The sequence below is a fragment of the Heterodontus francisci genome, chromosome 35 (genome assembly GCF_036365525.1).
Source record: "Heterodontus francisci isolate sHetFra1 chromosome 35, sHetFra1.hap1, whole genome shotgun sequence".
NCBI classification, from domain to species: Eukaryota; Metazoa; Chordata; class Chondrichthyes; order Heterodontiformes; family Heterodontidae; genus Heterodontus; species Heterodontus francisci.
This window is the reverse complement of record NC_090405.1, coordinates 38,472,668-38,494,553: the sequence shown is the minus strand read 5'-3', so window position 1 is coordinate 38,494,553 and position 21,886 is coordinate 38,472,668. Positions and strand designations below refer to the sequence as shown.

Here is a 21,886-nt window from a genome sequence, read left to right as displayed (position 1 = left end):
CATAAATGTCATGGCTACAAGAACAGGTCAGAAGTTGGGTATTCTGTGGCAAATGATTCATCTCCTTATGGGTGCAGCTGCAACAACACTCAAGAAGCTCAACATCATCCAGGAAAAAGTATTCTGTTTAACTGGGACTTTATCCATCAGCCTAAACATCCAGCCCCTCCACCACTGATGTATCATGGCAGCAGTGCAGCTACTCACCAAGGATACTTCGATAGTGCTTCCCAAATCCATGACCTCCACTACCCAAAAGAACAAGGACAGCAGCTGCATGGGAACACCATCCCCTGCAAGTCCCCTTTCAAGCCACACTCCATTCGGTGGCCATATATCACTGTTTTTCATTGTCGCTGAGTCCAACTCCCTACCTAGCAGTATTGTGAGCACCATCACTCACACAGACTACAGTGGTTCGAGAAAAATAGTCACTATCTTCTCAACTAAGCATGGGCAGTAATGGAACCCAAGGACCATATTATGCAATTACATGGCCCATGAATACAAAAAGCTTGGCTGTTCCTAATTTAAAGCTTCATATAGAATTTTGCTTTTGACACATCCTATTACAGTGAAATCTTGCAGAGCACCTGTAGATGCGTGAGAGTCCGTGTGCATCCAGAAGTCAATGGGAATAAAAGAATGATTTGAAAACCAATATTATTCACCCAGTGAATTTCTACCTGAAAATGCTGGAAACACTCAGCAGATTTGGGGTAAAAAACAGAGTTAATGTTAGTTCTGATAAAAGGTCATCGATCTGAAACATTAACTCTGTTTCTCTCACCACAGATGCTGCCTGACTTGCTGAGTGTTTATAGTATTTTCTGTTTTTTATTTCAGATTTCCAGCATCTGCAGCATTTTGCTTTTATTTAAGAATTTCTAAACCCTGATTGATATTTTTTTTTTCAACAACAGAGACGTACCGTGAGTGATGAAACATGGCTAGTTGTACGCTGTCAATGTTTTGGGTCTATTTCCCCATTGAATCAGTGACTGTTGTTTTCTACCACAGACATGGGGAAAGACCAGCTGATTATTGGCAAGCAGGTAATGGAGATCAGGCACACCTTGAAGGAGCGCCGTGCACTGACTGATGAGATCTGTGCCACAGGACACACGATGCAGCTGAGAGCAAGGAACGAACGCTGGAGACGAGCCAACGGTAAGATGCCCAGCTTCACCAACTAAGTTACAGGAATACTTGATAGGTTGGTAGGTAAATTGGCCATTATAAATTGCCCCTAGTATAGGTAGGTGGTAGGGGAATTGAGGGAAGGTGGGGATGTGGTAGGAATATGGGATTAATGTAGGATTAGTATAAATGGGTGGTTGTTGGTCGGCACAGACTCGGTGGGCCGAAGGGCCTGTTTCAGTGCTGTATCTATAAATAAATTTAAAAAAATAAAACTTAATTCCCCCTCTCTCAATAATCCATAAGGTAGTGTGAAGTAACGCCCCTGTATTCTTTTCATTGTATTTTGCATCATATATCCCAACTTTGTTGGTAGGGTTCTTCATTTGTACTTCCCCCAGCAAAACTATTTTGTGGGCAAGATATTTGTTGAAAGCAAGTATCTGACCTCATTACTGATGAACCCAGGCTATCCTCTGCTGTGGAATCTTTAAGCCGAACTAAACTGCTAATGAATTACTGGAATGCTTCAGTTCAGCAAAACAGCTCCCCACCTCAATTAGTAATCCCTCCCTCACCCCACCCCCCCCACTTCAATTAAACCCCCCCCCCCCATCTGATTAGTGACATGACTGCGATATAAATTTGTTGCTTCTGAGACTATTCTCCTCCTAAATGTTGTGAATAGACAATCTATCTCTGTGACTTAAATGATAAAGTCCATGAAATTGTCTGGAGCTTGATGTGAATACTATTGTGCAGTGCTGCCCCCTGCAGGACTGAGACTGAAAAAAACTTCAATTTATATAGCACCTTTCACTGCCACCTGCGGTCTCAAAGCACTTTACAGCCAATTAAGTACTTTTGAAGTCATTTAGTAGTGCAGAACTTGAGTATTGCTGAAAATAGAGACAGGTTGTCGAAGCTTTTCATCTTGCACTCATAAGGACAATCCACAAGAATAACCAATGTAAGGAAAAACAACAATTTTATACTGTATGAGAAGAGAGTGCTGATTGGTTGGCAAGTGAACTCTGATTGGTAGAGGCATTGCCATGGAGAATGCACCAGTTTATGGTGACTGACAGTGAACTGCCAAGCTTTGTTTGAAATTTAAGCCAGGCAGCTTGACTCTGGTCAAGGCATTGCCCTGAGGAATGAACCAGCTGTCACTTATTTTGTTTAGATGAAACAGGCACAATGTTTGTACATATTCTTTCTGTCTGCAAAGAACAGGGCCCTGTGTATTAATATATGTAGCTTCCAGTACACGCAAATGTGCCACACTGCGAGTCCTACTGACAACCAATTTGATTGTCTCTATTTTCAGCAATACTTTTGAAGTGTGGTCACTGTTACAGGAAACGCAGGAGCTAATTTTGCACAGCAAGCTCCCACAGACAGCAATGTGGTAACAACCATATAATATGTTTTGGTGATGTTGACTGAGGGATAAATTTTGGCCAGGTTACTGAGGATAATTCCCCTGCTGTTCTTTGAAATATGCCATGGGATCTTTTATGCCCACCTGAGAGGGCAGACAAAGCCTTTGTTTAATGTCATATCTAAAAGACGGCAGCTCTGACAGTTCAGCACTCCCTCAGTGCTACACTGAAGTGCTAGCCTTGATTTGTGTGTTCAAATCCTGGAGTGGGACTTGAACCCACAACTGTCTGACTTAGGTGAGAGTGCTACCAACTGAGCCATGGCTACACTCAATCAAGTGGGCTGCTTTGTCCTGGATGGTATCGAACTTCTTCAGTGTTATTGTATTTGCATCCATCCAGGCAAGTGCAGACTATTCCATCACACTCCTGACTTGTGCCTTGTTGATGGTAACACATTCCATATATCTCAATAATTAGGTTTTGAAACACCTTTAGATTGCAATTATTATACCCTCAGGCTTATTCACATCTTTAGGAACATTGGGGACGGGGTTAGGCCACCATTTGATTAGATCATGGCTGCTCTCTGCTTCAGCTCCATTTACCTGCTTTAATTCCAAATTCCCTCAATGCCCTTCCCTAATAAAAGTCTGTTGATCTCAGCCTTGAAAGGTCTAACTGTCCCCCCCCACCCCCCACCCCACTGCATTTTTCTGGCAGGGAGTGGGTGAGACATACAAATTTCTAATATACTTTATGTGGAAAAATGCTTCCTCAATCTGAATGGCTGAGCTCTAATTTTGGATTCCCACCCCCCCTATCTACCCTAACAAATCCTGTTAACATTTTAAACACCTCAATCAGATCACCCCTCGACCTTCCAAACTCAAGGGAATACAAGCATGCAACCGGTCTTCATAATTGAACCCTCTAACGTATCATTCTGGTGAATTTGGGCTGCAGCCCCTTTGAGGCCAGTATATTCTTCCTGAGGCGTGGTGCCCAGAACTGAATGCAGTATTCCAGATGGGATCGGAGCAAAGCTCTGTATAACTTTAGGGACTCTTATTCCACTTCGTTCCTTCAGGTCAGCTCAGGATCTGAGTCCGAAATGAGGCAGCATTTGCAATGGCTGCAGTACCATTTGTGATAACAATGCTGCTATAGTGTGAATAGTTCCTGACTTCCCCTTAGCTACAGTGAATAGTGTGGGGAGGGGTAAGCTGCCAGTGTTAGTTATTTTAGTTATAATTAATACTGTACTGTGCATGGGGGGGGAAATCTCCCTGAAATCTACAACATAGAAAACTCTACTAAACCTGCAGTAGGGGGATTCTGTAATCACCTCCTGGCAGTGAACGGAGAGGCTAAACATTCCTGAAAAAGAGACCTGGAACACTCCCAGAAATGCTAATGGTTTTAAAGAGCAGAATTCCACACATACTGCACATTCCATAAAACAGAACAGGTAGTGAGTTAAATATTTTTATGTAATTAGGATCAAAGGATACTTCAAAACTTTTGCAGGGGCCATGCTCATGCTACACGCTTTCACTTGAATCCCTCTGTTAGATTCCAGCCTGTAACTCATATTTTCAGGCATATACAATTTTATATATAGATCACTGAACCCTTGATTCATTTTCAGCTAGTTAATCACACTCAGCTATCCATTTATGTGTAAATCATCTCGAGGCATGGATCAGTTTAAAGCCTATAACACTCCAGGTACCTTGATTAATCTGGTGATGTGAGTGTATGAGTGGTCAGTGACCGATCTCAATCTCCTGTGCTGCTTGAACCTTTGCATCATCAAGTGCAGCATTGGTAAACTCGTGTCAGAAGTACAGGTTTTCTTTATCATGATTATCTTTGACTTTTGATATTAAGATCACTTCTGCCCAGATTGTTACTGTGACCTCTTTGATCTTGAGGTCCTGCTGTCTCCTGATGTGCAGGTCAGGTTCCTTTGTTATGGAGGTCATGATCTTCCTGTAGTAATGTGTGCAGTATCTGTGTCAAACTTGACATGTTCCTAACTCATGGCACCTGTATGTGGGAGCAGGTTTACAATCTCCAGATTTCACCAGATAATTGCAGATGAGGAAGGCCAGGCAGCCCGTCCTGGTTCATCCATCTCGAAAGACCTAAAGGTCCCCCAATTGTTCTTGAATTATTCCAAGATTTCCACCTCTACTCCCCTATCTGCAGCTTTATTCCACACATTGATCACTCTTGGTATGAAGAACTTCCTGATGCTAGTCCTAACTAATATCGATGGAACCTGTGTATTCCAAGGCGGGTGGATTGTTAAGATACAGATTACAGTGGCGCAGTGATTAGCACTGCAGCCTCACAGCTCCAGCGACCCGGGTTCGGTTCTGGGTACTGCCTGTGCGGAGTTTGCAAGTTATCCCTGTGACTGCGTGGTTTTTCACTGGGTGCTCCGGTTTCCTCCTACAGCCAAAGACTTGCAGGTGATGTGTAAATTGGCCGTTGTAAATTGCCCCTAGTGTAGGTAGGTGGTAGGGAATGTGGGATTACTGTAGGGTTAGTATAAATGGGTGGTTGTTGGTCGGCACAGACTTGGTGGGCCGAAGGGCCTGTTTCAGTGCTGTATCTCTAAATAAATAATAAATAAATAGAATAGAATCAGAGAAAGTTTAAGGCACAGAAAGAGGCCACTTGGTCCAACGTGTCAGTGCCGGCCAAAAAACGATCCACCTATTCTAATCCCACCTTCCAGCATTTGGTCTGGAGCTGCAGTTTACGGCACTTGAGGTACATATCCAGGCTCCTTTTGAATGAGTTGAGGGTTTCTGCCTCAACTACCCTTTCAGGCAGTGAGTTCCCGCCCATCACCGCCCTCTGGGTGAAAACATTTTTCCTCATCTCCCCTCTAATTTTTCTACCAATCACTTTAAATCTATGCTCCCTCGTCACTGACCTCTCTGCTAAGGTGAATAGATGCTTCACCTTAAAGGACAGCTCGGGTCTGCAAATAAAACCCGACCCGAGCCCGACAGAACCACATCCGACCCTGAGCCCAACCTGGCCTGAATCCTTTCATTTTTTTCCCGCACCCGACCATCATTTAACCTACCTTCCGTTTTTCACTTTATTGTTTATCTGCACAAGCTTAAAATAACTGTAACAAAACCACATTTCAAGTTCAAAAAGTACATTAACATTGGAGCAACTTACCGGAGGTGGTGGTAGAGCCTGTGTGACCTAGCCTGACCCGATCGAGCCCAAATGCTGGACCCGGAAGTGCCACCTGACCCGACCCGAACCCAACACATCATCGGGTTCGGGTCGGGTAGCCAGCTTTTACTTCACCTCCACTCTAACCAGGCCCCTCAAAATTCAAGATCAGCTATGATCTTATTAAATGGAGGAAAAGTCTCAAAGGGCTAAATGTCCTACTCCCATAATTTATTCTGGGCTTACACTTTGAGCCATTTGCTTGACAATCTTTCATCCCTCTATAAGATCACCTTATTGACGCCTCCCTTCTAAGATGAAAAGCCCAGTATTTTATCTTAAATCAAATCTGACAGTATGGATCACTTTGTGACTTTTCTCTGACTGACTCTCTCCGTCGTTTCCTGGTGACCAAACCTAGACACAGTGTTACGGTCTGAGTACTATACACTTTGATCCCTACTTCCGCTGATGTATATTCTACTGTTCTGACCATGTAGTTCAACAATTTATTTGTTTTATTGATCGTTGCTCTAAATTGTGAACAATGGTGGACAGGAAATGGAACGTACTGGTTTTACAGCATATCCCACACAGTTGTGATGTCTTTTGTGTCACAATACCAGCATGTCCTACACTGCCCAAATGCCATGGGATCTCGGAGAGGTGAAATACCGGATAAAAACCCAGGGTAATTGGGGGGGAAACAATTCTGGAAAATTTCTCTCTGACTGCCCCCTCCCCCACCCCCAACTTAGGCAATCAAAGCTCATTCAGCAGAGCACTCTGGCCCTGTTTAATATTACACAGTATCCGCTTTTATAAGAGATGACCTCCAGCTCACCAGAAACAGGTCCAGCTGGCACTTGAAGGAATTTAGTGAATCAGCATTCACTGGACGAGTCAGCAGACTGGCCTACTATTAACTGGGAAAACGATATCTAACATCTAATCTACCTTTACACAACTTGAGAATGTGACCCCTGGTCCTCCCTAACCTATTTGGTTGGAAGAAAATTGTCTAACACAAACAGTTTCTGTACCTTTCATCAACCTGTAAACTTCAATCAGATCACCCCCCCCCCCCCCCAAGTCTACTAAAAGTGTAGAGATCCAGCTCTATAAGCCTATCTTTCTGAATAAACTGGTTTAAACCGGGGAATTGATCTTATGGCCCTCTTCAACATCCTTTCCAAAGCCTCAATATCTCCGACTATGTGAAGAGACCAAAGCTGGACACAGTGTTCTTGAGGCCTCACAAGGGGCTTTATAAGGATAAAATAGTATGCTTTGTCTTTTGGTGTATCGGTTGGATGTATTGAATGTTGAGTCCACTGAGATTTCTTTCAGCTCCATCCTTAGCTATGTCAGTGCCTTGCATGGAGTGTATATCTTGTCTCACAATCTCTGTAACCTCCTGTGCACCTCTAATTCTGGCCTCTTGTGCATCCCCGACTTTTATTGCTCCACCATTGGGGGCTGTGCCTTCAGCTGCCTAAGTCCTAAATTCTGGAATTTCCTCCCTGCACCTCTCCGCCTCTTTACCTCTCCCTCCTCCTTCAAGCCTACCTCTTTGACCAAGCTTTTGGTCACCTGTCCTAATATCTCCTCATTGTCAAATTATGTCTGGTAACACTACTGTGGCATTTTACTCCATTAAAAGCGCTATATAAATGCAAGTTGTTGTCAAGGTTGTCTATCTTTCCTTGAGGTAAAATAAGTTAGTAAAATTCCAGTTGTTTCAAATGTCCCTCCCTCTGCCACTCCCTAGTGTAACGAGAGGTCAGGGTCACAGTATTCCGATATATAATCGGTGAAGAGTTGCCTAATGCTTTTCTTGGTACCTTTTCCCAGAGCTGCCTGAGAGGAGGACCATTCGCTTCCCCTGTGGGGTGGGGGTGGAGTTAAGCTGCAGTGCAATATTCTCCAATGTAATGATCGTTTATGCCAACATCAAGGCAAGGCCTTTGCAAGTGTCTGAGTGCAAAGTTTCCCTTCAGAAACCAGAGGTGAGTCACCGTAACCCAAATACTAATGGCATGGCCTGAGGTCCAAGTTTCTTATCATTCATTCAATGCTGTCAGTGTCACCTACAGACTCAGTCAAACATTGAAGGGCAGGCTCACAAAAATTGTACTAATGCAGCCCAATATTAGTTCAGTAAATGAATACCTATTTCTGCTTGTGACAGATTCCTTCTTTCATTAATACGGGCTTGCATGATTGTTGGTGTCTTCACTCATTAATGCCCGAGTGTGACAAAGCATTAAGGACTGTGGATATCATTGCTCTGAAGAGACTCCAGAGGAGATTTACAAGAATGTTGCCGGGGCCTGAAAGTTGCAGCTGTGAGGAAAGATTGGATTGGCTAGGGTTGTTGTTCTTAGAACAGAGAAGGCTGAGGGGTGACTTAATTGAGGTGTACAAAATTATGAGGGGCCTAGATAGAATAGACAGGAAGGACCTCTCACCCCTAGCAAAAAGGTCAATTACCAGGAGGCACAGATTGGTAGAAGGATTAGAGGGGACATGAGGAAAAACTTTTTCACCCAGAGGGTGGTGGGTGTCGGGAATTCACTGCCAGGAACAGTGGCGGAGGCAGAAACCCTCAGTTCTTTTAAAAGGTACCTGGACATGCACCTGAAGTGCTGTAATCTGCAAGGCTATAGACCAAGTGCTGGAAGGTGGGATTAGATTGGGCGGCTAGTTTTTTCGGCTGGCGCCGACACGATTGGCTGAATGGCCTCCTTCTGTGCCATAATTTTTCTATGGTTCTATGGGATGATGGGAAAAATAGCTCTGGTTGTTTTGTTTGGGGACACTGAGCCACTCTGCTTTTGGATGATTTTATTATGTCACTGCACATAGCAACTAGAGCAATTCTTCCCCAGTGTGTGGTTGAGTCTTTACCCCCCTGTCCCAGTTTGTGAGTGAGTCTTTACACCCGCCACCCCCCCCCCCCCACCCCACCCCATCCCTCCACCGTCCCAGTGTGAGGGTGCAGGATGCCACGTTCCCTTTCTCCAAGTGTATAGGGGTGTAGGATACGAGTTCTCAACATGCTTATAAATAGTGCAACTGGATCAGATAGCTCATTGGAATATCAACTGATACCCCCTGTTCTGACTGACATCAACAGGCCAGAAGCACCATGAAATATGGCAACACCCAGATTCCTTCAGCCATCACATGCCTTGGAGGTCATAAGCAGAGCACAAAGAATTACAAAAACCTCTCAGTAATCTTGTGACCAAGCAGTATATTGAGAGGTGGATTGTGGAATGAGCTGCCAAGTCAACAACCATTAGAGCGAAAGCTCATTTCTCTTGCGCAATGGTCGACTCGTGGGTCAGTATCAAAAGAATGGCCCTGGACCCTGTTAGTAAACATGAACAAAACCCTCATGCCTCTGACACATCAAACCTTATAGGGCAGAAATGTGCTGCAAGAGGACTTTGTTCAAACTACTCCTCTGTTGTCCAACTGGAAAGATATGGTGATATACTTCTTTGCCTATCAGAACATATCTTCAATTGTTTTGCCTCATTAGCAAGCATCATTTCAGGATCTCCTTCCCTCCTCAGCTGATGTAGGGTATGAGAAAGGGCTGCCTGGAGCAACTCTATTCACAACAACAGGGCCTGAAACCTTGGACTGACATAGGGGCCAACCTAGAGGATTTAATCATGCAAAAGACACAATCTAGGAAGTGGCTGATTGGTCTATCTCATTAGTGGTCTGTGGTACAAAGGGATGTTCAAGTGAGGACCAGAAAAATAAAGAAGCTGGACTGAGCGGGCGGATAAATAAACTTCAGATGCTTCTTTCTTTACAATTTTGGGACATGTTGAGTGCTTGTTAGATGACTAACATGTCTTATTTTTACCCCAGGAGTTGGCAGATGCCTTTTCAGACCTCGATGGAGACTCGTCCCGTATCGACTCCCTGCTGTCTTCTCTCAATGATGACCAACAGTCAGACACTACACTGAAACTGTGCGGCCTGCATAAACTGGAGGTAACTAAAAAAAAAAAAGAACGCATTTATATAGCAGCTTTCACAACCACAGGACCTCCGCAAGTCCTTTACAACTAATGAAGTACTTTTTGAAGTGTGATAACTATTGTAGTGTAGGAAGCACAGCAGCCAATTTTCACACAGCAAGATAAAGATCCCAAAAAGCGAAATGTGACAATGACCAGATAGTCTATTTTAGTGATATTGGTTGGGAGATAACTATTGGCCAGGACACTGGGGAGAACTCCCCTTCTCTTCAAAATAGAATTGTATCTTTTACATACACCCAAGGATGCTGATGGGGCCTTGGTTGAATGTCTCATTGGTAAGACGGCACTTCCAAAAGTGTAACGCTGTCTAAATACCGGAGTGTCAGCCTCAATTATGTGCTCAAGTCTCGGACACCAGGCAATACAGACTCTAAAGGTCAGCTTGTGGGCCAAACAGCAGTGGGTCCAGAAAAATGAAGCTGTTACTTATCTTCACTGCCACCTCCTATACTTGAATCCCTCCAATCAGATTTCCACCCCTGCCACAGCACCTATTGGCCCTAATCAAAGTCACAAGTAATATCCTCTGTGACTGTAACCATGGTGCAGTATCCCCTCTCATCCCTGTATACCCCTCTCCACTTTGTGACAGTCAACCCTGCCATTCTTCAACGTTTCTCGTTGGTGGTACTGCTTGCCCTCGCGTATCCATTCATAGCCAGAGTATCTCCAGCAATGGCTTTTCTTCCTGTCCCCATACCATTACCTCTGGAATCTTCCAAGGATCTATCCTTAGGCCCTTCCTCTTCCTCAACTACATGCTGCCCCTTCCACGTGTACGTTGTGAACACCCAGCTCTATCTCTCCATTATCTCTCTTGGCAGTTCCACCATCTCTGTTGTCAGAATGCTTTTCCGATATCCAGTCATGATGAGCTGCAGTTTCCTCTAGTTAAACATTGGGATGATAGAATCCATTGTCTTTACTTCCTGCCACAAACTCCATTCCCTCAGCACCTAATGCATCCTCCTTCCCAGCCGCTGTCTCAGGCTGAACCAGATTGTTAGCAACCTCAACAAACTATTTGACACTGAGTTGAGTTTTCGATGCTATATCCCCTCCATCACAAAGACTACCTATTTTCATATCTGTAGCATTGCTCATCTCCACCCCTGCTTCAGCCCATCTGCTGTTGAAATCCTTATCCATACCTTTTGTCACCTTTGTGCTTGCCAACCTACATTGACTGCTGATCCTCCAACAGCTCAGATTTAAAATTCTTATCCTCATTTTTAAATCCCTCTGAGACCTCACTGTCCCTATCTCAGTAACCTCTTCCAGCCCTACAAGCCTTTGAGAACTCTCAACTCTAGCCCTCCAAGCTCTTCACCCCTACCCATTGGCAGTCATGCCTTCAGCAGCTGGAGCTTTCAAGACTGATATCAGTATATTGCTATTGGGTAGGGGAGTCAAGGGATATAGAGGAAAGTCTAGTAAATGGAGTTAAGGTTCAGATCAGCCATGGTCTAATGGAATGGTTTTGCAGACCAGAGGGGCTGAATGGCCTCTTGTTCCTTCATTCCTAATATGCAGAGATTATAGAGGCTGATTAGCACAAGGTCCTCCTTCGTCCTGTATTTCATGTCCAAAATCTCTGCGCACTTCTGAGCTGCATTAATCGATAACCAATATTAATGTTCTTATGAGCTTTCTTCAATTTGCAGACTCTGGCATACATAGTTGATAACACTGGCATGAGCGACACCAGTGCATTGGATGGTTAACTCTGCATTGGTACTGCTAACACTTACCATTCTTACTCAGCCCAGAGGTTATGGCATGGGCTTTCTCTGCCTTCATTACTCCTGCTGCAGCTGGATTATTTGGAGTGTTGCCAATGTTTCTTGTCTGTAGATCACTTGGCATGTTCGTTGGTAGACCAGTAGCCCACAAAAGGAATGCAATTTTGAGCAGTAGCCACCCTTCATGAACTAAGAACACAGGAACAGGAGGAGGCCATTCAGCCCCTCATGCCTGTTTCGCGCCATTCTGTTAGGCCTGAAACGTTAATTCTACTTCTCTCTCCACAGATGCTGCCTGACCTGCTGAGTACTTCCAGCACTTTCTGTTTTTATTTCGAAAATCTATCTCTCAGTTTTAACATTTTCAGTTGATCCCCAGCCTCAATAGCTTTTTAGGGGACAGAGCTACAGATTTCCACTACCTGTTGTGTGAAGAAGTGCTTCCTGACATCAATTCTGAATGGTCTGGCTCTAATTTTAAGGTTATGTCCCCTTGTTCTGGATTCCCCCACCAGAGGAAATAGTTTCTACCCCTCTAATCTATCAAATCATAGAATTGTGGGAATATGCAGCACAGAAAGAGGCCATTCAGCCCATTGTGTCCACACTGGCCAACAAGTAGCCATCCGGCCTAATCCCACTTGCCAGCTTTTGAAGTGCCATAACTTACAAGGCTATGGACTAAGTGCAAATCCAAGTACTTTTTAAACGTTATGAGGGTTTCTGCCTCTACCACTCTTTCAGGCAGTGAGTCCCAGATCCCACCACCCTCTGGGTGAAACATCTCTCCTCAAATTCCCTCTAAACTTCCTACTCTAAATCAATGCCCCCTGGTTATGGACCCCCTCAACCAAAGGGAATAGGGCCTTCATAACCACTCTATCTAGACCTCTCATAGTTTATACACTTCAATCAAGTTGCCCCTCAGCCTCCTCTGGTCCAAAAAAAACAACCCCAGCCTATCCAATCTTCCCTCATAAGTAAAATTCAGCAGTCCAGGCAACATCCTCGTAAATCTCCTCTCGGCCCTCTCTAGTGCAATCACCTCTTTCCTAGAGTGGATTAATCATCTTAATCCCCTCAGAACACCCCTTTAATCTTCTGTACTGAAGACAAGACAAGCATATCCTGTCCTCATGACTTAACCCTTTCAACCCCAGTATTATTCTGGTAAATCTGTACTGTGCTCCTTTTGAGGTATGGTGCCCAAAACTGAAAGCAGTATTATAAATGAGGTCTAACCAGAGCTTTATATAAATGTAACAATTGAAGTGATAGCACTTGACCTTCAAAAGCTGCCCTTAGGAACTCCTCTTAATGCGCGTTTCTGTTTCTACAGCGCCCTTTGATCCTACGGGTAACCCTACAGTACCGTAGCTTTAAGGAAAGTCCGAAGATGGAAGAAACAACAGTGGTGAACTTGGGGCACCCCTTGGTGGCACAGCTGGAGCTTTACAGGACAATGCCCACTGCTCGTGCAGAAGGGGGCACCGCCAGCGCCAACCAAGGTTGTGCCCTGGCACCCAACAGTACCGCCGCCAAGGATATAAGCAGGGCCTGTGGGTCGGGAACACAGAAGTCAACAAATAAGCGAGAGGTCAAGCCCTCAGCCAGCCCGGCTAGAAGGTTCAACCAACCAGAGGAAAATGATGAGAGTGAAGTATTAAATAAGAATCGGTAGCACATTCTCCTTGCATTGAACTGAGTGGGCAGATCAAGCTTTATTCAGAGTGTACTAAATATTAAATATTTGTAGTTATGCACTCAATGGTAACAATTAGACTTAGGTCAGAAACTTATACTGTCGGCATGGTTGCTGGGCAACTCTTCGTCAGTTCCTGGGGTCTGTAAGTGGTATTGGGAGGATTCAGTGTTGAAGACTTGAGTCACCAATTTGAATGAAGTCTGTGTTGTTAATTTAATTGCCAACCTGTTGAATTTGTTTCTCGGAGATGATGAAATTATTACCTTGTTTCCATCCCAAAAATGACTACATGCTTCTGGAATTAGGTGGGTAGTTCTTCGAATTTGTGCTGCCAGTGAGGCCCTTCATTCGTGGACTGTGGGAGGGGACTCCCCACTGGTAGTGCCATCTCGGATAGTCAGCTGTCTAATGCCAACAGGTTCCAGGCAAACCTAACCAAAATCTGCTACAAAGGAAATCTAATGCCTGGGTTAAAGACTCATTTTTGTCAATGCTTACTGCCATCTGGACATCTCTTTGCTGTTGACATACTCTAAACGGTTAGCTTACTGGCTCATTTTATGCATTTGACGACACACTGCCAGGTTATGATGCTAGAGAATGAATAACTCGGCCATCACTTCATCTAACCCTGAGCTGTCCCAGTGCACAGGAGCACATATCAGGAATTTGGGGTAAAAGACTGCAGCTGGTGCATACCCCAATTCCTAATAAAAACTCCCAGTGTGTAAAGCTTTGCACCAAGTGCACTAAAGGTTGGATAGTGATTCCATGTAAGCCAAGTCGACTGCTCTTGATCTTTGTTGTTGCTGTGTGAACATACAACACATTCTGAAGGTATCGACAAACCTACGAAAGGTCAAAAATAAATTTCCTTTAAACTGGACGTCAAATTACCACAGGGTTCTAGAAAAGAATTGGGCCTGCTGTTCTTCAGAATGCAGATGTCTACCAAAAATATTCTCTGGCCAACACACTATTCAATTTCAGCTCAAAAGCCCACTGAATGTGGGTAGTCGGCAGGGGCTACCAATAAGGTAAATGTCATTTGAAGGTCAAACATTAAATATATAAAAAGCTGGTATCAGTAAAAATGATCATGAATCTGTCGGGCAGTGGTAGAAACCCAGCTGGTTTCCTAATGTCGTTTAAGGAAGGAAACATGCTGTCCTTAACTGGTTTGACCTAAATGTGACTCCAGTCCCACATCAATGCGGTTGACTCTTAACTTCCCTTGCCAATTTGAATGCAGATCCACATCAACCTATAGACACCCTATCATGCCACATCATGTGCTTGGGGTGATGTTACATTGGCTGCTTTTATATTCCAACCACCTCCTACTGGCACCAATTTCTAAAGTTGCTGCTTATTTCTTGTAAGCATTCAAAATAGTTTGGAACCACTCAATGCAAAATCTGATGCCTCCAATGTCAGGAAATGTTATGTAACTGTACCATCAATGTGCAATGCAAAGGCCTGCAGCCAATGGCAGGATTTCCGGATAATCTGATCCTAACCTCAAGCCTTGGGGTCTCGACCTTGGTCACTGTTGTATCGTTTACCAACTTGAATGCTGCAGTTCACACGTCATCACATTCTTTGTTCTTGATGGTGAGTCTGTCAGATATAACAGAGGCCACAGCTGAGGCCTGAAGTGGGTGTGGTCATTCGTATGAATGCTATTGCCATGTGCTTTGACGAACTAGACACAAGGGACTCCATCTTTCTTTCTACCAATGTGTTATTGTCAAGTATTCATGAGTGAACTTTGGCGGTGAGCTTGGATATATATGGGCAAACCCAATATCCACATGGAAGTATTTCTCAGCAGAGTCACCAGATAGGGATCAACAGCAACTTTGTCTTATTGGAGGTAAAGCCAATCGTAATTGCTTTTACCGTAGCCCTGCTTCCTGGCTAAGGTCAGGTAACTTAGCACACACTTTAGGACCTGAAATCGAACCTGGGCAATTATTGTTCTATACTTACTGGATAAACTCACTGAACCCAAGATGTATTTTTGAGGCAGATTGTGCAAGGGCTTTGTTACTTAATCCTGACACCCACACACTGTCCTAAATGATGGGAAACAATGCATTAATATTGAATGCCAAGAGCATAAAATAGTGGCAAATGATCCAAGGATGTTGAAATTGGGGTGAGCTTCCAGAAGCTGTAGTTCCTGTTTAGACTGATCAGTGATCAAATCGTGTTGAAAAATCTGATTCAGCCTTATTCTCCTGTTTATTTCTGTTGAAGGAATTGTTAATTTTATTTGCTCATTTTCTGCAGTGGTTTGTAAATGGGAGTTTCTGCACAAGAGCTGTCTAATCACACTTAATACCATTGCTAGTGAAAGAATTTGGTGTTTTCCATGATTGAAACTGATGACAGGTCCCCATAAAGGAGAGCAGATTTGCTTTGGGAGCAGATAGCACTGTATGTACATTGGCAACTCTGCCTTAGGAGCAGATAGCACTGTACATTGCAGATTTCCAGAAAGGATAGGAGTTGACATGGGAACCTGATTCAGGAAAGATATGGCATTGTACTTTGCAAATACCAGTGGCGGTGGAAAGAAGCCCTTAAGTGGCAATTAATTGGTCAGTTAAGGCCTTCAGTTGGCCTGTTGGGGAGGCAGTTGGACCATCTGCCACCTCCCCACTGCTGGTAAAATAGCAGTAGGGGCAGGTAGGCAACAGGCATGGCACCCCTGCCTCCTACATGATTTTCGTACCCCCCCTCTCCCCGCCCCGCCTTCTAAGCCTGCTCCGCAGGTTGGGGACAGGGGTGTGAGGGCTTAAATTCCAGCCTTGGGTTCATTCCACAGGGAAGGAGGAGAAAGATGAGAGTTGCCCTTGGGAGTCTCAACATTAGGTGATTAGTAAAAGGCCCACATATAAGGAAACCCCCTTGAACAGCATTGTTTTTATATGGTGCACACAATGGGAAAATTGTATTTTCTAAATTATACTCGGAACACTGCTGATAGTGAGGTATCGTGCGAAGAAAAATGCACATTTATTCATAGAAAAATTCAACATTATTCCTCATTCTTTAATAGCACACGCTGGCATAAATCTTTCTACTGATCTCCTGGTTACTCTCCAGGTTGGAAAACTGCTGGTCAGGATGATGTCAAATGTTTTGATATTTTACACTGCATCGGATTAGAAATGGAATCGTAAGATGTTGTCTGGTTCTGGGCTTAACTGCTGAGCTGTGCGGACTACATTGGCTAGATGCTAATGCATTCTCAACAAGCTATGGGACCTTTCTTTAGATTTTATTAGGCTGTATTTATTTTTATGTAGATGTTATTTTTGGTGATGGCTAAAGTTCTCAGCTGGCGAATCACTAGAAGGCTGGAGAACCGCCCTCAATTACAGTTCTCATTCCCCAGTTTACAGCAAATGTTTGTAACTGGATCCATATCTCTGCCAGAGCTGATGCCATCATGAGATTTTAAAAAATCAAACGGTGACAAAGAATTATTGAACATTCTTTTTTTGTGACTAACTCTTTGCTCTGAAGGTGCTGGGCTGGTGGATCAGGAGAGGCACAGGGAAAGATCTTGGACTGCATTTTACAAGCTCGTCACTGATGACATGAAGAGGGCGGGCAATCCATCCCCCGCAATGGTGTCTGGCGTCACTGCCATTTTTAAAGGGCTTCCAGCCATTGCATTTAATTTCAATATTTAAAGGAATAGGCACTTTACATTTCATTTGAACAATGAAAGAAAAGTTTCCATCCCCTCTCCCACTTTCCCCCCCCCCCCCACCCCAACATATCCATTTACTTTATTCCTTGCCCTCTCACCCTGCCCCACCCCCCCCCCCCCCCCAAAAGACTTACCTTGAATACCTGATCTTCCACCCCACCCCCCGCCAAAGTTCATTTGACTTTGACCTTCAACCCCTTCCCACCATTCACTCGGCCAATCAGAATAGTTTTCCCCTCTTCACCAACCCCCCCCCCCACCCCCACCCCCACCCCCGCATTGAAATACTTACCTGCTCCCCCTCCCCATCTGTGTCCCGCATCGGATCTCCAAATGGAGATCCGGCAGCACGGGAGTGCTGGCAGCTGTCACTAATATGGCGACGGAATGGATGGCGGGAGCAGGTAAGTATTTAATGCATACATTGCATTTTTTTGACTATGGTAATGTTGGCCCCGTTGCCGAGCGGCAGGGAGCCACCATGAGGCCTTGCCGCCGCCGGCAGTATAGGGCCGGGCCTTCCCGGTGTCAAGGCCTGACATTGGGGGTTCGGTAAAATCCAGCCCTTGACCTTTTGTGCAACAGTGTCATTCGGGTGATAGTGAGTCTCTCCCGATTTTTATTGCATTGAGGTCCCAGTGGAGAGGTGTAAAGCAGGCTGTTAACCCGCTATCACCCGTTTTACACTATTACACAATGTGAAGAATCACCGCAGTGACGTTGAAACTATGTAGTGTGAGGGGGTCAATATTTTAGTTATAGAGACCAGCCGTGCAAAAGGACAAGTGAGAGGACTAACCCCTCAAAGTATCGAGAGCTGAATTAGCACAAACATAAAAGGTCCTTTGAATCTAAAATCCCCTTTGAATTCGATGAAAATAAAATTGGGGTGGAATGGTAATTGGGCGGCTGATCCAACAGATTGGTTTCCCACCAGGCGAGTTAGTTTAAAATTATCCTCATGGTTTCAACTGACAACTGTACCTCTCTGCTGACATTATTCCAGCTCCCTCACACTCAAGCTTGGTTATTTCATCCAATAACTCATCTGTACCTACTCTTCAAACAAAATTATTCCATCTTGTTAGTGCTGTGTCTCTGTAAGAGCTACTCCGTTAGTCCCACTCTCCCACCTTTTCGCATAGTCCTGCAAATATTTCTTCGTGTTTATCCAATTCCCTTTTGAAAGCCCCGAGTAAATCTGCCTCCACCACACTCTCGGGCACTGCATCCACATCCTAACTGGTCGCTGCATTAAAAAAAAATGTCTTTCCTGATGTCGCCTTTGGTTCTTTATTCCATTCAACCTAAATTGGTGTCCCCTTCCGCCGATGGAAATACTTTCTCCCTATCTACTCTGTCTAGATCCTTCATGATTTTGAACACATCTATCAAATCTGTACTCTGGTGCATTCCCCAGTTCCTTTGCCGCACCATTGGTGGCCATGCCTTCAACTGCCTGGGTCCGAAGCTCTGAAATTCCCTCCCTAAACCTCTCCACATTTCTCTGCTCCTTTAAGACACTCCTTAAAACCTACCTCTCTGATAATCTTTTGGCCACCTAATAATGCTTTATGAGGCTCAGTGTCAAATCTTTGATTACACTCCCTGTGAAGTGCCTTGGGAACCTTTTACTATATTATAGGTGCTTTTTAATTACAACTTGTTGATGTAAGTAGTCTGGCTCCAGTTGTCTTTTAATTCAGAAATCTGATTCTGGTTTGTAGTTAAAACAGTACTGTATACACATGCTGTGATACAAACCATACTGGTCAGGAACAGCAGCACTGATCGCTGGTCTGTGCTGTGACGGCGGTGGAGAAGCCTTGGCTTCTTCAGGTTAGGGAGGGTAAAAGGACAACCAGGGTCTCCCCTATTGACCACTGTCACTGTTCGGTGAGACCAAGATATGGCATCACTGTGATGGTCCCCAATGTCAAATAGTCAGCCAGCATATCACTGTTTAGGTTGGCATGTGAAGTTTGACCACTTGAAATAGCAGAGGGCCTGTGAAACCAAACACCAGCATGAGTCAGGATATTCAGGTGAGGGAGAAGTGTGGAAAGAACTGCACAGTAAAAACACAACTGGCAAAAATACTGGCGAGCTTACCTTTTGGTTGATACTAAAGTTGTACTTTGATACTAATATATAAATTTTACTTGAATAATTTTAAATGTGTTATTTAATTATCTGAAATGTAGAGTTGGGAATATTTTTGTGTTATGATTTTTTTGTTACATTATTAAATTGTGCCATTTCAGAACCTGGTTTTCTCTTTGTCTGTTATGTTATAATGAAGCAGAACTTCCTATGACTGGGGATGTTGGTTTGACCTGTCACACTGGGGGGGATCGGTCAGGCGGAGTGCATGCCTGTAAGGGAGCCTGCAGTTTTACGGTTCAATGGATGGAAAGGGCCTGTGCTGTTAAGGGATGGGCAGGATCCCTTAGACTTGTGACAGACTGGTTTGCTAGGTTACCCTCTCCTCAAGGCAGGGACACCTTGTGAGACTGTACCTCCTATAGAATAGCCTCCATCGTATGATCTACAAATTAAACGGGCTTGCGCAACTTTTTTAAAAAAAGGCACTGCTTTAAGGGTAGCCAGCAGCCCTTTATCAACGGCTGGTGCCTGATCACCTCCCTCAGTTACCTGGATGCTCTCCCAGCACATCTTGTGAACTGAGAGCACCCTCCAAATATTTAAATAAAAGCAAAATACTGCAGATGCTGGAAATTTGAAATAAAAATGAAGTGCTGGAAATACTCAACACTTCAGGCAACATCTGTGGAGAGAGAAGCAGAGTTAACATTTCAGGTCTGTGACCATTCATCAGAACTGGCAAAGGCTAGAAAAGAATTAGGTTTCAGGCATGTGAATAGGGTGGGGGGAAAGAGATGTGATGGGCAGAGGGCAGGAGAGATTAAATAACAAAGTTGTCCTGGGACAAAGGCAAAGCGTGTGTTAATGCTTGTGGTGAAAGACAAAGCATTAGTCCAGAGAAACTGTTAATACTGGAATAATGTGCAGCTCTGTCTACATGAAGAACAGGCACATGGTTAAAAAATAAAGTAAAACAAAAAATATTTTTAAAAAGGTCCGTCATGCTCTGAAATTATTGAACTCAATGTTCAGTCCACAAGGCTGTAGAGTGCCTAATCAAAAGATCAGATGCTGCTCCTCGAGCTTTCGTTGATGTTTACTGGAACACTGGAGCAGGCCAAAGACAGAAATGTTGGCATGAGAGCAGGAGCTGGGGTGTGTTGAAATGGCAAGTGATGGGAATCTCTGGGTCATGCATTCGGACTGAGTGGAGGTGTTCCGCAAAGTGGTCAACCCATTTGCGTTTGGTCTCCCCAATATAGAGGCAACCACATTGTGAGCAATGAATACAGTATACTAAATTGAAGGAAGTACAAGTAAATCGCTGCTTCACCTGGAAGGAGTGTTTGGGGGCCTTGGATGGTGAGGATAGAGGAGGTAAAAGGGCAGGTATTACACCTCCTGCGATTTCATGGGAAGGGGACGAGGTGTTGAGTGTGATGGAGGAGTGGACTAGGGTGTCGCGGAAGGAATGATCCCTTCGGAATGCTGGCAGGGGAGGGGAAGGGAAAGAGGACAAAAGGTGGTGGCATCTTATTGGAGGTGGCGGAAATGGTGGAGCATGATCCTTTGGATGTGGAGGGTGGTGGGGTGGAAAATGAGGACAAGAGGAACCCTGTCATGGTTCTGGAAGGGAGGGGAAGGGGTGAGGGCAGAAATGTGGGAAATGGGCCATACACGGTTGAGGGCCCTGTCAACCACAGTGGGGGGGGGAATCCTCGGTTGAGGAAAAAGGAAGGCGTCAGAAGCGCTGTTGTGGAAGGTTGCATCATCAGAACAGATGCGTCGGAGATGGAGAAACTGAGAGAATGGGATGGAGTCCTTCGAGGACACTGGGTGTGAGGAAGTGTAGTCAAGGTAGCCATGGGAGTCGGTGGGCTTATAATGAATATTAGTAGACTGCCTATCCTCAGAGATGGAGACAGAGAGGTCGAGGAAGGGAAGTGTCAGAAATAGACCATGTAAAGGTGAGAGAAGGGTGGAAATTGGAAGCAAAGTTGATGAAATTTTCCACTCTTTCACCTTTAAATTAGCTGATCTCGCATTATGATATTGCTAGACGGAATTAGACCAATATCATCTAGGACTCTTTCTACCATCCTGGCTATTGCGTGACACAACAATATTGGAGTTGTTGACTGATCATAGCAAGCGCTCAATCAATCTACAACAAAGCACACATATGATGCAAGGAAAGCCCCCATTTGAGATTTGGGAAACCATATGTCCAAAGCCAGTTATTCCTCCCATACATTTTACACTAACCTCATGTCATGTCTCAAATTACTCATATACTACACCCTAAGATACATTATTTTCTTAAAGGAATCTTATATAATTTTAATTTGAAGGAATTAACACTTTCTCCTTCCACTGTCTTCCTCAGGAGTCTATCCTGTAGATTGACCACTCTCTCTCACCCTTATATTTACGGGGAGGAGAGGAGGGAACTTGCTTGTAGTGGGATTACCCTGGGGAAGGGGAGGTCCTGCTGAATTCACTGGCATTTATTATTATTATATTATTTTTTATTCTGTTGCCTTCCCAGAAGCCAGACAGTTTGATAGGCTGACTGACTGTCGGGCAGGAAAGTCTATGGAGGAAAAGCACAGCCAGGAACCGTTGTGGACGGTTCCTGGCAATCAGGAAAGGTTAGGTTTAAGTGGGGGGGGGGAGGAATCAGAGGCCAGCATCGGGAGCGAGGGAGGGAAGGAAACATCGGGGCTGGAGAGGGGAAGTGGGGAGAAGCCATGATTGGCAGAAGGTTTGCTTGAAGAGCCAGAGGAAGCACGCCTGCTCCCTCTTAA

The 21,886-nt window shown here is 44.5% G+C and overlaps 1 protein-coding gene across 2 annotated transcripts in view; it reads left to right on the top strand.

Annotated features, from left to right (window-relative positions):
* The window catches only part of malt3 (MALT paracaspase 3), a 112,333-nt gene extending 93,110 nt beyond the window's left edge, over positions 1–19,223 (top strand). For both annotated transcript variants that reach the window (XM_068015393.1, XM_068015392.1), the window contains exons 13-16: positions 1,021–1,170; positions 7,587–7,741; positions 9,624–9,749; positions 12,881–19,223. In XM_068015393.1, coding sequence (XP_067871494.1) covers positions 1,021–1,170; positions 7,587–7,741; positions 9,624–9,749; positions 12,881–13,222 — 773 coding nt within the window. In that variant the 3' untranslated portion in view covers positions 13,223–19,223. The remainder of the gene's footprint in view (positions 1–1,020; positions 1,171–7,586; positions 7,742–9,623; positions 9,750–12,880) is intronic.
* Positions 19,224–21,886: the final 2,663 nt, after the last annotated feature.